Below are 15,583 nucleotides of genomic sequence, written 5' to 3'. Positions count from 1 at the left end.
ACAGCTGGAGGCTCCTACTACATGATATCCCGTTCCCTGGGTCCCGAGTTTGGAGGAGCAGTGGGGATCTGTTTCTACCTGGGGACCACCTATGCTGGAGCTATGTACATCCTGGGGGCCATCGAGCTCCTCCTGGTGAGAAACATCCTCTGTGCTCTTCTCTCAGTCTGTCGCTGTCTCCCTCAGAGTGTCCGATTGATCATTTCCCAGTTTTATTGAGACTGAATTTGTACCATTGCCATTGCAGTAAGACCAACGTACTAGATGAGCAGCACAAGGATGAGCATTTGAAACATTTCAGGAATGAGGACAGTAAATGAATGTTTTTAAAAAGTCTACTTTGAAATCTTGACATCTGGATTAGAGCTGCATCATATGGTCAAAAAATCATATTGTGATTATTTTTTGGCAGATATTGTGATTGTGATCACTGATTTTACATTTCTAGAGTCTGTCTACAAACAAATCATGTTTTCTCATCGGATTTTTCATGATTCAGTTTCACAAATTTAGATGAATATCAAATGATCAAAGTTAAATAAGTCCAAAAGACATAAAAAACAACTTGTATTATTTTGTACAGTTTTCTTACACACTCCCAGAACACCTGTCTTCTTCTTTTTTCTTTCGTGAGAATGTAAATTAAAAGCGGAGACAGATCACAGCGCAGCGAGTTGGTTCATGTAGATGTGAGTAAAGTAGAGAACTGTCAACCCTCCACTGTGCAGCCTACTTGAAATGACATCTATTTCAAGCTAATTCATCCGTGGTGTTGCTAGGCCACGATGAGCTGAAGGGAAAATGATGGGACAGTGCTGTGCGGTTTGAGAGGGTTGACCACTCAAATCTCAGCTTTTCTGGTCTTTGCAGTGAACCACGAAACATCACACTTCACCATTTTGTCATGGTGATAACACTGTCACAAATGCTGCTCACACAAGGGCAGAGGTGTCAATGTGCAACCATTGTACAATGACCATAAGAGAATGTGGCCCCTTACATTAAAAGAATATATAGAATGTTTTTGTTGCTCTGGTCCAAAGAAAACCGATGCCAGTGTTGGACATTGTTCTGAATTGAATATAAAAGGACTTAATGATAGGCAGGCTTTAAAAATGTCTCTGACTGTATCATCTCTCAAGTCTTTAAAGGATTTTGTTCTATCTTGTACATGCTCACTTTCTCACATTCTCATTTTTATGTAACTCCAATTAGGCACAATCTAATCTAAGAACAGGTTCTGAACAGGTTCATCTCATCTGCAGTGGCAAAATGATGTGTTGCATAACAGCTGACGATACAGCGCAGTAAAAAAAAATAAAAGTGAACCAGCGAATGTGACAGAGCCACTGAAACAACATTAAAGTCAGCGATGCAAAGCCTCACAATGTGAAAACAGAGTCGCTTCCCCCTCAGATTATTTCTCTCCTCACTTTGCTTTGAAGCTATTTTTCTCAGGCAGTATGTTCTTTGTCGAGGATTCTGATAACTTGATGAAATGCAGGGATCTTTCATCTCCTTCTTAATTTCTCTCCTCCTCCACCTCCTCTAGTTTGCATCATACACTTCTTCTACTGCAGCCGTTGCTACATGAAGTAATGGGTAATTATGCAAATTCTGCATTAGCAGCAGCTCAGGACACTGGCGGAGTAACAACATTTTCTTTTCTTCTTTATTTTCTTTTGAAAATACTCTTGTCACTTTGGTATGCTGTTACCAACATACTAGAGAGTGTTGTTTTGTAATTCACCTTCAGGATATGCAGAGTTTGATCATGCCGAGAGGTTAATTCTGTCTTCTGGGTCAAAGCTGGCTCAGTTTCCATTGTGAAATAACAATCCCTGCAGAATTGTGAGGAGGGGATCTGAAGAAGGCTGATTTGAATATGTTTCATCTTTCCACCCAAGCTATGAACACAAACTGCTGCTGCTATTTTGGGAAGCAAGATCAGTTCACAGCGAAGCAGGAGATTTGTTTGCCTAGTGATATGCTGTTCTTAGCATCGCTCTCTTCGGCCAAATGTCCGAGCAAAGCTCGCTCCCCTAATATTCCTATAATATTGCTCTTTATGGGGATGAAGCTGTTAGGGCAAAAACCAAATAATTGAATAAAAGGGAGAGGGAGAGAAATTCCCATGCTTATGTAATGGGCCCGGCATGAATCATCCAAAGCTGATGGCAGGATAATTAGGGGTTTACTATTTTATATACTATTCTTAGATTGACCCACAGTAACTGTGTAATAATGGCAGTTAATTTTGCATATTAATGCCGTGCTTGAGGTCTTTAATTAAGCTAAATTGAAATAGCAGCCATTATTTATGTGCGGCGCTTCAGGCTCCAGCAGAGAACTGTCAATGTGAGCATCACATGCCCTCACACTTCACAGAGTTGTCCTCCTCAATCACCTCATACCTCCCTGCCTCTCTCACCTCTCTTTTATTAAATTTCTTCTTCTTTTTTTAGCCAGTGTAAAAATGATTAAATTCCACAGTAAACAGTGAGCTGAGGAGGAGGAGGAGGAGGAGGAGGAGGAGGTGTGTGACCTGAAATCTGCCAGCTTTATATCCCCAGACAGGCCAGGGAGAAGTGAGGAGAGAAATTAGATGAGTTGTACTCCCTAAACCACTGCCACTAAGATGTCATGGAGCTACAAGGACATTGTGCAGAAATTTGGAGGAAGAAAAATGCAGGTGGACATACTGTGTATATGCTAATGTAAAAAACAAATGAATCTCTCTCTTCCTCAGATCTACATAGTTCCCCAAGCAGCCATCTTTCCCTTGGAAGGGCTGGAAGGTGCCGAAGGGGAGGCGGCCCTGCTCAACAACATGCGGGTTTACGGAACCATCCTGTTGACCTCCATGGCCACGGTGGTGTTTGTTGGCGTAAAGTATGTCAACAAGTTGGCCCTGGTGTTTCTGGCCTGTGTCATTCTCTCCATCCTGGCCGTCTACGCCGGCGTCATCAAGACCGCCGTCGAGCCTCCCGTGTTCCCGTAAGCAGTGATACGAGCTTAAAAAGTAGTGTCCGGGTCATGTCAGTGATTTTATTTGAACATACGACTTCCACCTGCCTGACACTGAAATATAGTCATCAGGACACTGATGAATCAACAGATATCAGTAAATGAATGCTCCCTGTAGATAGGGGTGGATATCGAGAACCAGTATTTAATTGATAGGGGTACGTTATTGGTCATTTTCAAAGTATTGATGAGCTTTTCTGCTCCTGCAAACAACCGTGGCAGTCTCTGTGCAGCCTATTGACAAATATCGCTATCTTTAAGCAGTATCTATATAGAAGTATATATGATATTGATAATATCAAATATATGATGTAGATTTATTGTTGTTTTAGTCTTAAAGGAATACTTCCCAACCTCAGTTTCCCCTGAGTCGAGAAATATCTTCATTCTTTTCTTCTGATTTTCTGAGGTTGGGAAGCACAATTTTTCAAAAATACTCCCCCTATTCTAGTAATACAATGCTAAATGCAAATCTGTGAAGTGTTCCTTTAAGTGAAATGGAAAATAAGTATAAGTTAGAGTGTGTCGTCTGCTAACCAAAAGTTCTATATCAGATTATTTTGGTCTGCATGCAACAAGACACTGAGCCCCACTTAGGTCATGGCGACTGTAGCAGTAGAGTTTGAATATCGATAAAGATAAGCACCGGTGACTCCAACAATGCTCCAGCAGACATGTTGTGTCTCTCCCTCTCCAGTGTGTGCCTCTTGGGGAATCGCACTTTGGTGTGGAAGACCTTTGACGTGTGTGCCAAAACTATGGAGACGGCGAATGGGACAGTGACTACCCAGCTGTGGCACATGTTCTGTGATTCACCTCTCCTCAATGCTACCTGCGACAAGTTTTTCGCCGCCAACAATGTGACCCAGATCCAGGGCATCCCAGGAGTCACCAGCGGAATCCTGGCAGGTTGGTTCATGCAGTCGGGGCTTCACAGACAACAATGTGTACTTTTGTTAATCTGTAGGCCAACACAATGAACACAACGTTTTTTCAGATGCCATTGCTACGTACAGAATGGTATATAAACAAGCTTGATCTGTTTATAATATTGAAATAATCAGTCTGATAATACTGAGCTTTTTGTACAAAAATAATGTCCCCACTTTGAAATCTATAAACATTATAATTACTTTACATTATTGTAATATACATTATAAGGAAGGATCTTACTGATATCGTTTGCTATCTTGTAGTGTATTGACACTGTGTGGTGCTTTCTCTCGTTATTGTACCATAGTGTAGATAGAAAACTATTGATTTGCATGAGAACATGTGTTTACTGTACAGTATGTGTTAAGCTATAAACCAAAACACCATTTTCCCTGTATTGCAATTTACTACATTTTTCAGAGTCGCCATGTGAATTTATGTAGTAATATAAAGGTACTTAGTTTTGCTCAATGGAGATAAAGCCCTTACATTTCCCTGGGCTCACTTAAAAGAAGAAGCTGGGAAAAGCCTTGAGTCTGTTTTTTACAGAGCAAACAGTGAACCCTGAGCTCAGGATTGAGATTTTTCAAACCAGTGTCCCTCAGATTGGTTTGATGTTGACACGAATCAACACAAACCAACCTCCAATGGCATAGTGAGCGTAGATGGCCACACAGTGAATTGAAATGTTTTACATCATAAGAGAAAATACACATTAGTTTGTTTGCCCTCTTTACCGAGGTACATTGAATCCATATGTTGTGTTGTATGTTTAAAAGGTTTCACTTATCACAATAATGTTCACATGAAATCATTCCCGATCCTCTCGCCCGTTCAGAGAACCTGTTTGGGACTTACTATGAGAAGGGAGACCTGATTGCCAGGATAAACATGGAGTCAGTGACAGAGCAGGACGATCCTTTGACCAACTCTAACCGCTACGTGTTGGCCGACATCACAAGCTTTTTCACACTGCTGGTCGGCATCTATTTCCCCTCTGTGACAGGTGAACATTTGATATATTTTATATAAGTATTGCTTATGTTTACAGGTTGGGGGTCAGGGCAGATCTTGGCCAAGAGGAAAGGAATTTGTAAGTGGAACGTTGCTGGTTCAAATCCAAAAGGCCAAGGACTGGGGTGCCCCTGAGCAAGATGCCCAATCCCCCATTGCTTATGTGTGTGGGGATGGGATGAATGCGGAGGTCAAATTCACGATCAATAATTGGTGCATCTGCAAAATCCATTCATTCTAATTCTACAGCTAAATCCATGTGTAGATCTAAAATTATAAAAGGTAAAAGAGTGTTTTTTAATTCATTCCTGTTGTTGGATAATCTGCTGCTTGCTTGCTTGCTGCCATGAGTGTTGTTTGCGTGTAAATCTACGACCATGGTAATGTTCTCCTCTTGATAATCTCTTCAGGGATCATGGCGGGCTCTAACCGCTCCGGAGACCTGCGTGATGCTCAGAAGTCCATCCCCGTTGGAACCATTGCAGCCATCACCACCACATCCTTTGTCTGTATCCTCTCAATACTGCCCTCTGCAGGATAAAATGAATTACTGCACCAACTTTTAAAAAAGAAAATATTTATTGAGTCAATTATTTTCAGACAAATATACTCACTTCGATAGAATTAGTCACGTTTGCGTTTTTCTTTTCTCTAAGAGCTTGTGTTTCAAAACTTGCTCCATCAGCTCAAGTAGAACATACTCATTTTGCCAAGTTTAATTATTAAATGAACTCTCCCATCTCTCACTTCTAAACATACTCCTTCAGTTCCACTCAGTTAATGTCAATCACTGGTTCAGTTTCAGCAGGACTTGAGGCAACGATGCATTGTGGTGTTTTTTTCTCTCTGGTGTAACAAAAACTCTCTGATTGGACCACACGGAGCACGAGCGCCGTGATTAAAGGGCACGAGAGCAGGAGATCATGCTGACAGACACCATAACTGCTACAATACCAGTTTGATTTTGATTAGCGGTAATATGTGTTTGAATGGCACAAGTAATCGCGGTGGTCTGTCTCCTGAATCTGTTCTCTCCCTCGGTTTTAAATAAATCAGCTGTTGAGCTTTCCATCACACTCACATTTCATATAGTTTCTAGTCTGCGGTTTTATGTGCTCTTATGCCACGAACGATGAGCACTTCACTGTGTCATACAGTTTTAAATGAATGATTTTTGTAGCCTTAATTACTGCAGATCTGCAGCTGCGCACAAGAGCAGTCTCTGTAACCCAGAGTTTTCCTATCTTTATTATTTATATCTTTTATTTATAACGAGAGTCTATGGTTATGATTTGTGTGCCCCAAAGGAACAGGAAATACGTCACATGACCGCTCACTCGCTGTAAATGAACTACATTTACATGCAGATTACCCACGGCACTCACGCTCTGTATAATGTATAGCTGGTTTATTTAAACATTCGTGTTTTTGAAAAATCATTTTATGTGATTCATATCTTCGTCTTCTTCACGTGAGACAGGTGGAGCGGCAGCCTAGCGCCCTCTATTGATGATACCAAACATTATTTGGCTACTACATGCAGTACAAGGCAGATGCCTCCACGTCTGAGGCAGCCACATTGAGTCTCTCAGTAATCAGTTTGGGGTCTAAGCAAATTTGATTAAGACATCTAATCACATTATTGGGCCGCCCGTGCAATCACAAGTTAATAAAGCAAAGGGATATTAGTTACAATGTCACTGATCTCTGCGATATTACCCTGCACAAAATCGATCCAAAGTCTCTCCACAGCAAATAAAGATAATAATAAATCATTGAGTGCAGAGGCTTATCATTTTTGTAATTGACTCCTGTTAATCACTTAGTGGATCATGTCTGAGCAGGTTAAATGAATGTTAAAAAAAAAAAAAAATCCAGTCTGTGTGACATAAATTTCCCTAATCCATAACTGTGTAGACATGACCAGCGTGATTCTGTTTGGCGCCTGCATCGAGGGAGTTGTCCTCAGAGACAAGTGAGTTCATTTTTATTATGTCTTATTATTTGTTATTGGTGATTCAATGAAAAAAAAACAAAAAAAAACTAGATTTCATGGTCATGAAATCAACCTTCTCCCGTCTCTTTCAGGTTTGGGGAAGGGGTGCACGGGAACCTGGTGATCGGCACATTAGCTTGGCCGTCACCGTGGGTGATCGTGATTGGGTCTTTTTTCTCCACCTGCGGGGCCGGACTGCAGAGTCTGACTGGAGCTCCCCGGCTCCTGCAGGCCATCGCCAAGGATGGCATCGTGCCCGCCCTTCGGGTCAGTCTGTCTGCTGATTCACACGTCGTACATGACATTCCCCTCCTGACTCAAAGGGAAAAAAAATCCCTCCAATCAGACAGGTTTTTAAATCGTAGCGGTGTTGCTGTGTTTTCTGTGTCATCCTCCAGATCTTTGGCCATGGGAAGGCCAATGGGGAACCCACATGGTCGCTCCTGCTAACAGCTTGTATCTGCGAGACCGGCATCCTCATTGCCTCCCTGGATGCAGTGGCTCCCATCCTCTCCATGTGAGGAATCTAATTTACTGCAATTTTTAGGAACAAACAGTAGGAGATTTAAGAGTCGCTACTTTTAGAACTAAAGGGCAAACCACTTTTCTGCTGAGGTAAAACATAGAAATACCACGAAATGTAAATAATACTGAGAAAATATGAAATTTGCAACTCAATTATTTACCGTGTTTATTTCACTTGTAGCAATTACCTTATGCCACAATAACAATAAAGCTCACTTTTAGAACAGTCATTGATCTGCATTTTGTGAAATCACCAAATGATTTTACAGTAAAGATAAAGCTGTGCTGTTTTTCGTCTTGTGTTTGTGTCCTATAGGTTTTTTCTGATGTGCTACATGTTTGTGAACCTGGCCTGTGCCCTGCAGACGCTGCTGAGGACTCCAAACTGGAGACCTCGCTTCAAGTTCTACCACTGGTCAGTTCAGCAGCTGCTCAGAGAAATAAAAAGTGTCATTAAAGCAATTATCAGACGCCTGGTCTGTCTCTCACTGCCTGTCTCTCTCTCTCGCTCTGCACTTTCACAGGACTCTGTCCTTCCTAGGAATGAGCTTGTGCCTCACGCTCATGTTCCTCTGCTCCTGGTATTATGCCATTGTCGCCATGGTAATCGCCGGCTCTATCTACAAGTATATTGAGTTTGCAGGGTGAGTGGAACTGTTACCCTGTGAGAGATTGGATTCACTAGATGTCTTTCACCTTAGCTTGCTGTTGTATGCATTCTTTATTTTTTTTAAATGTGATGATTCAAAACCTGCACTATCCATCATTTTTGTTTTGGCGGTTTGAATGAAAGATTATGTGAAACCTTAGGACACAAGTACATAGAACATCTTAGAAATGACACCAATGGTAATGTTTTCTTCATGTGTAGAATGCATCTTGTGTCTCTCAATATTTAGTGTGCTTTATTTTTAGTTTTACTACATATTTATGGGAAAAACATTTATTTAGAGAGAACAGATCTCACACACATCAAGTTACTTTAGCTTATACATGTGACACACAATAAATAATATACAGCTTATTATACTGTCTGTTCTAATGTACATTTTCTTCAGTTTGCACATTACCCTACACAGCATTTATAGTGGCAGTGTAAACTGAGTGTACTGCTTTGTCAATAACAGACAAAATATAGAACAAATTACACACAAAGGGACATATAAAATAGACCCTCAACTTATTCATTCAACGAAAACAGTTATTGTGCTGCGGATGGAATGATAACATAAAAACATTAGCAGTAGTCAGAGCGGGATATCAAATATATTTCATAAAGTCTTCCATGTTTTGTTTCCACTGTGTGTGGGATGGGGGAGTCACATCCTTCCACTTTAAAAGAAGCAGATGGTGGGCGTGCAGTGCACATGATAGAGGTCACAACGAGATTTGTCTAAGGAGTCATCTTCAGAAAGAGCTCCAAAAATAGCGAGTCCAGTGTAGTATTTTACATTGGAATAATCCATGCCTTGTGCAACTAGAGGAGATGTGGACTCGTTTTAATACCGCATCCCCGCTTTTGTCTGATAAAGACACTCTTAAGTCCGTTTCCCATTTATGTGGGATGATGGTGAGGGGGGAGATTGTGTTTTTGGCAGACAGACCACTGTACAAGTTAGAAATGATGGCTTTAAATGATCGCACAGTTGTTAAAAAAGAGTATATATCAGAGTCCAGAAACGTCTATATTTCTATATATATTTCTTTTTTTTTTTTTTTTTTATTGTATTAATAGATTTGAGGTCTGTTTTATATGTTCCTTTGTACGTCATGTGTTCTGTGTTTGTCTGTTTTTGAAGAAGCAATAAATAAAGAGATACTCATTTACACTGCCACTATAAATGCCATGTAGGGTAATGTGCGAAGTGAAGAAAATGTCTGTGCTTAAATGTAGCTGTTTGAAGCTGTTGTGCGCGTTTTTTCACGACAAACACTAACTGCGTCGTCTGTGTCTCAGTGCGGAGAAAGAGTGGGGTGATGGGATACGAGGTCTGTCGCTGAGTGCCGCGCGTTACGCCCTCATGCGCCTGGAGGAAGGTCCACCGCACACCAAGAACTGGAGGTAGGATGGGAAAAAGCCATGGTCAGACATTCATGACTCTCCTCATCTTTCAAAAACTACAAAATGTGTTTGGGAATTCACGATAACACATCAACTCCTCATGCCGCGCTCTTTGTCTGTCTCTCTTCTCCAACTAGGACCTTTACTTAGCCATTTCTTTCTTGACGCCTTTTTCTGGCTTCTTCAACCTTTGCTACCTTGTTTGCCTCCCTTTCTTTTTTTCTGCCCTGTATTTTCACGTTCCCCCCCTTTTTACAGGCCTCAGTTGCTGGTGCTGGTCAGCACAGACGGTGAGCAGAATGTGGAGCAGCCTCGCCTGCTCTCTCTGACCAATCAGCTGAAGGCAGGGAAGGGTCTGACTATCGTTGGCACAGCTTTGGTGGGAACTTACCTGGAGAACAGCGACCAGGCGCAGCGTGCAGAGCAAGTAGGGAGCCTTTAACTCTCAGTGACAGTCTTCAAATCCAACTTTCTTTTCATATGATGGGACTTTGAGATTAAAGTGGACCTTATGGGAATAATAATAATACATGAGACATTCAGGGACATGCAAAAATAACATTTGGAAGTGTGATTTACCGCTGTCCTGTCCTTCTAGGCCCTGCGTAAACTGATGGAAACGGAGAAGGTGAAGGGTTTCTGTCAAGTGACTGTGTCTTCAAATCTGCGCGACGCTACATCCCATCTACTCCAGGCCAGTGGGCTGGGAGGCTTGAGACATAACGCTGTGCTGGTCTCCTGGCCCCGCAACTGGAAGCAGGGAGATGAGCATCAGACCTGGAGGAACTTTGTCGGTGGGTTACTGGGAAAGAAAGACTTTTTTGCTCAAAGACACTTCTCTGAGAAACTACAGGTTTCAGGCTCTTTTATGTCAAGCGTCTTTGTTCCTGAAGCTTATCAGCATGACAAAATCCCTGCCAGCTACAGTCGTTAAGTCGCTCATCCTGCTATTTAACCTCTCTGTTGAGGGAAATGTCAAAAGAAAATCCTCCTAATCATACATCCCCATGTTTTAAAAAAGAGGAATATATTTAAACAGAAGAGGATTTGCTGAGTCACATCAGAATTATTCATCAGTCACAAAAATTCAGAATTTGACCTAATCCACCAAAGCCATCGGCGACGTAAATAAAATGTTATGAAGAGTAGTGCATTACTAATACTCTTCCTCTCTACAGAGCTGGTGAGAGAAACCACAGCTGCTTCCCTGGCTCTGCTCGTCCCGAAGAACATCGCGGCTTTCCCGTCCAATGGCGAGCGCTTTAGTGAGGGCCATATTGACGTATGGTGGATCGTCCATGATGGAGGCATGCTGATGCTCCTGCCCTTCCTCCTCCGCCAACACAAGGTACTGTGCAATAGTTGTTTCCAAAAAAGAGAAAAAGATAGAATGTATGTAGGTTGCTAGCACAAAACTGTGAAACTACATCTGTTAGAAATGACGTTCTTCTGTCTCAGGTGTGGAGGAAGTGCAAGATGCGCATCTTCACCGTGGCCCAGTTGGACGACAACAGCATTCAAATGAAGAAGGACCTGACCACATTCCTCTATCACCTCCGTATCGACGCCATGGTCGAAGTTGTGGAAATGGTGAGTTTTCTCAGAACTAGAGTGCGATAAACAGGATGGCATTAAAAATGGATGTGACGCCACATCTGTCTGCACTCGGATCTCAGCGTGTCCATAATTAGAGACGCGAGACATCTGCCTCCGGCTCGTCCACTTGCTCCATCAAACATGTTAAGCATTCGTTCACAGGCGTGGAGTTAATGTCGACGCATGAGCGACCTGACAACTGGGCTACTGAAGCCGGCTGATTGGCAGTAACTACACCGTGGAGCACAGACTGTGCTAAGCCTTCAGTGTACTTTCCATAAAGTGCTTGTCAGGCTGTTGAAATGTTTGTCTTTCTAGCACAGAAAACACGCAGCGTGTCCAGGCGTGAACAGAAGCTTTTTACTACCTTATTACTTTGTGTTACATCTTACTTTCATTGTATCGAGACGACATGGGAAGTAACACACTACGACACACTGCAGACCTCACTCAGGTTACATTTCACGAGCATTTTTATCAACAATAACAGAAAACTCACGGATTCACACGGATTAACCAACCAAAACTGCAAGAAGAAGGGTATTTCTACTCTTCCTCTCTAACCAAAACACACATGAGAAAATCAGGATATTCAACTCAAAAGGTGTAAGATATCGTACTAGGCGTCCATGCTACTACAAGAGAGTGTTTTAATCCGCCTCCACTGACGACCTGATGCAGGAGGTGCTGTTCCTGGTGTTCCTGGTGCTTGGAACCTTTGTGTGGCTGTTCTGAAGAAGAGGGAGAGAAAGTAACTGCTTCTCTGACAGAAGAGATCAAGATGTAACAAAGAACATCACGAAAGCCTCCTAGCAAACACTGTCCCAACTGACTGTCGTCTTAAAATAGAAATTGTGTTTCCTGCGTTTCATCAGATGTAAAATGTAAACGTTACGATGGCTCTTTTGTTCCTTCACTGCAGCACGACGGCGACATCTCAGCTTACACCTACGAGAAGACCCTGGTGATGGAACAACGGTCGCAGATGCTCAAACAAATCAACCTGACCAAGACTGAGCGGGAGAGAGAAGTAAGACAGTTTGGTTGATTTTTGAAAACCGCTCGTTAACTTCAGGCGACTTGACGCGGCGACTGGGCATGATTTGACCTAACGTGACACATCAGTCCCTCTGGACACAAGTTAAATCAGAGCAGTGGCTCGGCACATCTACCGTCTATCGCTGTTGACTACAGAACACAGACTGTTTGTTTTTGTGGACAGCAGCATGATTTTGTTTTGATAGATGTGGAAAATGAAAATATTGATCTCTGTGTAAATTCCTTGTAGAATTGTTGGATTGCTTGGTCCTCTCGATCAATGAAGTTAAGTTGTGCAATGAAATGATCCTCACTTTTGCTTTTTACTTGAGAGGATGAATTGTTTGAGTGATTTACAGCAGATAAGAAACATAATAATCAAAGCTCATATCACTTCTTTTTCTCTCTTTCTCTCTTTCCCTCTCTCTCTCTCTCTCTCTCTCTCTCTCTTTCTTCCTCTTCAGATCCAGAGCATCACTGATTCATCCCGTGGGTCTATCCGCCGTAAACACCCGGCCGCTGTGACCACCCAGCTGAGTGTGACCGAGGAGCCGCCAGCAGCCAGCAAGGAGGAGAAGCCTGAGGAAGAGGTATGATCAGACCTCAAACTTCATATTTAGGTTCACATTTACAGTAGATTATTATTATTATTATTATTATAAAAAGGAGAATCAACATATTATATTATGTATATATAGATATATAGATACTGTATATATATATAAAAAACAAGCTGTCAGTGAGTTAAACTCATATAACATGTGTATGTGATGCTCAAGCTTGTCTTAAATAAACCTGGTGCAATAGACCTTTTTCACTGCAGATATTTGTCGATGAAATAGTGGGACAAACGGGTTTGACTTCTAACATTAATTAGACACCGGTGGAGGTGTGGAGGTGTCTTAGGTAAGAGAGAGCGGTGAACTTCTCGACCGGATTGATTCACACAATCCTGGAGAGCGAGAAAACGGCACACCATGAAGATGGTTGTTGAAGCTCAGTGAAGGACAGAAGTGAAGATCAGTATTCAGTAATATGGGTTCACACCAATGATGGAGAAGTATAGAGAAGACCACAAGGAGTTGCATCGTGTCTTTGTGCATCGAGAAAAAGCTGCCGATCAGGTGCCAAGAGAGGAACTGTGGTACTTTATGAGGAAGAGAAGTATGTGAGGGTGGTGCGGGACATGTTTGTTCGGTTTTAAACTGCATACATATTTAAATGATGTCTGCCTGAAGACTTTTAAAGCTACCAGTAGTTGCAGTTTTAGAGTTTTTAAGTATTTTTTTTTTTTTTTAATACATTTAATCTGGTTAAGCAGGATAGCCAATGATATATTTTGTTGAACTTTTAATTCAACTTGTACTTTCAGCACAGGCTAAATTAGTTCATCAATTAGATAAATTGAATAAATGATATGCTCGAGATCAGTTCTTTCTGGTATTTTATGTTTTAATGCTCTTGTTTCTGACAAAAAAAACAAAACAAGAAATGTGCAGAAGTAAAAACATCAAAAGTGTCTTAAATTGCAACTCTTTTCCCTCTTCCTCTCTCTCTCTCTCTCTCTTTCAAACACTGCATTCCTACATTACCACCTTAACTGTGACTCTTTCAACCTTTCATGTGGCGTACACGTGAATCCACACCCGTCGTGTTTTCCTCTCGTCTCATAGTCAAAGTCGGCCTCTCCCCCTGTGTCCTCCTCTGCTCAGGTCCAGCTCATCCATGACAACACCACGCCCGCCAGCCCCGCCACCCCGGCCACCCCGCTGACCCCCACAGAGGCGGCAAAGAGCCCCGGGGAGCAGGTCCAGATGACTTGGACCGAGAAGTGTGACGGCGAGCCTGAAAAACCACCCGGCGCAGCCACACCAGAGGGCATCAAAGACATCTTCAACATGAAGCCGTGAGTGACGCTCAGTGCATGTTTACCCGCTGTGAAGGTGAACTAGCCTTCAGCTCCTGACATAAAGAGCCTGGTGTGTCTTGTCCTCTGTAAAGACGTCAGCCTGAGCGCTGCCAAAGGTTTTAGGATTGTTCAGATTGTTAGAAGTTGGATTGTGTAGCTTATTCGTGTGTTTCTCTTCTTGCCACGCTGCAGTGAGTGGGAGAACCTGTAAGTATCGAAGTTCCTTCGAACCTCATTTGGTCCATTCACACATCTCATACTGGCCAAAGACCACACGCGTACATGAGGATGACAAACCTTGTGTGTGAATGAGCATCTGTCACCTCGTCAACAGCCTGGCGTCACAAAATGCTGCATCCCATCCATCTATCCATCCATTTACTACATGAGGGTCACGGGGGGAGCTGGTGCCAATCTCAGCTGACACAGGGCGATAGGCGGGGTCACACCCTGGATAGTTCGCCAGTCCATCACAGAGACACAAACAACCATTCACACACACACACACACACACACACACACACACGGGGGAGAACATGCAAACTCCATGCAGAAAGGCCCTTGTTTTCCGACCGGGGTCTCCTGCTGCATCCCATACTTTAAATTATAACCTGTCAAAGCCCCGCCCCCTTGATCGCTGTGTGAATCAGCTCCACCTCCTTTTTCCTGTGCTCTGTCGTCACTCAGGAACCAGTCCAACGTGCGACGCATGCACACAGCACTTCGGCTGAATGAAGTGATCATGAAGAAGTCCTCCGAGGCCAAACTCGTGCTCCTCAACATGCCCGGGCCGCCCAAGAACCGGACAGGTGACGAGAACTGTATCCTTCAAACAAAAACAAAAAAACAAGGTGGTTTACAGAGACGAGTATTTTAATACATTTAAAAAAAAAAATAAAGATCCATTGATTCAGATTAACCGACTAATGTAGTGCTATACAAATACACACTTAAAGGTTTATAAGATATGCAACTAGAGTTTGAAACAGGTGCTAGAATCCAAATGAAAAAGATTATTGTCCTCCTCAGAGACTCAAGGTGAGAGTGAATGGTTGTTTGTCTCTGATTCTCTACTTTATACAGTTCTTGCGATCGTCGTCCTTTAAGCAGTGAATGGTAATTAAACTAAAAATAAAAATTGCTCTGTGATTTGTTACCAGAAAAATATGGGAAAGAGGGATTATGATTTTTAATCAGACAGACAGACAGCAGACTTTTTAAATAACATTAGATGGTAATTATTATTTTATCTTTTTCTAATTATTATTTTGGCAGAATGTAATTACTTATGGCTCATGTGTGCGTCACAGGGCTAAACAGTTTTCTAGTCGGAATCGCAGGTTGAAACGAGGCTACCATTTAATTGTTCTTTTTTAATGTCATTCATTCATGTTGCAAACTTGAATTCATACTTTTAAGTTCCAAACTATGACAGAGAATGTGCGTCACTGCTGTGTCAGTGATAATTCCACACATAAATCAA

General features: G+C 42.2%; 1 protein-coding gene across 3 annotated transcripts in view; it reads left to right on the top strand.

Annotated features, from left to right (window-relative positions):
• The window catches only part of slc12a5a (solute carrier family 12 member 5a), a 138,508-nt gene that overhangs the window by 115,147 nt on the left and 7,778 nt on the right, over nt 1-15,583 (top strand). For 2 of the 3 annotated variants that reach the window (XM_058632519.1, XM_058632521.1), the window contains exons 6-25: nt 5-135; nt 2,750-2,997; nt 3,725-3,936; nt 4,799-4,966; nt 5,385-5,483; nt 6,892-6,949; nt 7,063-7,237; nt 7,369-7,487; nt 7,812-7,910; nt 8,020-8,139; nt 9,453-9,557; nt 9,816-9,984; nt 10,156-10,351; nt 10,736-10,905; nt 11,016-11,147; nt 12,076-12,183; nt 12,656-12,781; nt 13,865-14,097; nt 14,293-14,307; nt 14,788-14,921. In XM_058632519.1, coding sequence (XP_058488502.1) covers nt 5-135; nt 2,750-2,997; nt 3,725-3,936; nt 4,799-4,966; nt 5,385-5,483; nt 6,892-6,949; nt 7,063-7,237; nt 7,369-7,487; nt 7,812-7,910; nt 8,020-8,139; nt 9,453-9,557; nt 9,816-9,984; nt 10,156-10,351; nt 10,736-10,905; nt 11,016-11,147; nt 12,076-12,183; nt 12,656-12,781; nt 13,865-14,097; nt 14,293-14,307; nt 14,788-14,921 — 2,817 coding nt within the window. The remainder of the gene's footprint in view (nt 1-4; nt 136-2,749; nt 2,998-3,724; nt 3,937-4,798; nt 4,967-5,384; nt 5,484-6,891; nt 6,950-7,062; nt 7,238-7,368; nt 7,488-7,811; nt 7,911-8,019; nt 8,140-9,452; nt 9,558-9,815; nt 9,985-10,155; nt 10,352-10,735; nt 10,906-11,015; nt 11,148-12,075; nt 12,184-12,655; nt 12,782-13,864; nt 14,098-14,292; nt 14,308-14,787; nt 14,922-15,583) is intronic. The other variant, XM_058632520.1, reaches the window with a different exon arrangement.

The sequence above is a fragment of the Solea solea genome, chromosome 6 (assembly GCF_958295425.1).
Source record: "Solea solea chromosome 6, fSolSol10.1, whole genome shotgun sequence".
Classification (NCBI taxonomy): Eukaryota; Metazoa; Chordata; class Actinopteri; order Pleuronectiformes; family Soleidae; genus Solea; species Solea solea.
This window is presented reverse-complemented; position numbering and strand designations above follow the sequence as displayed.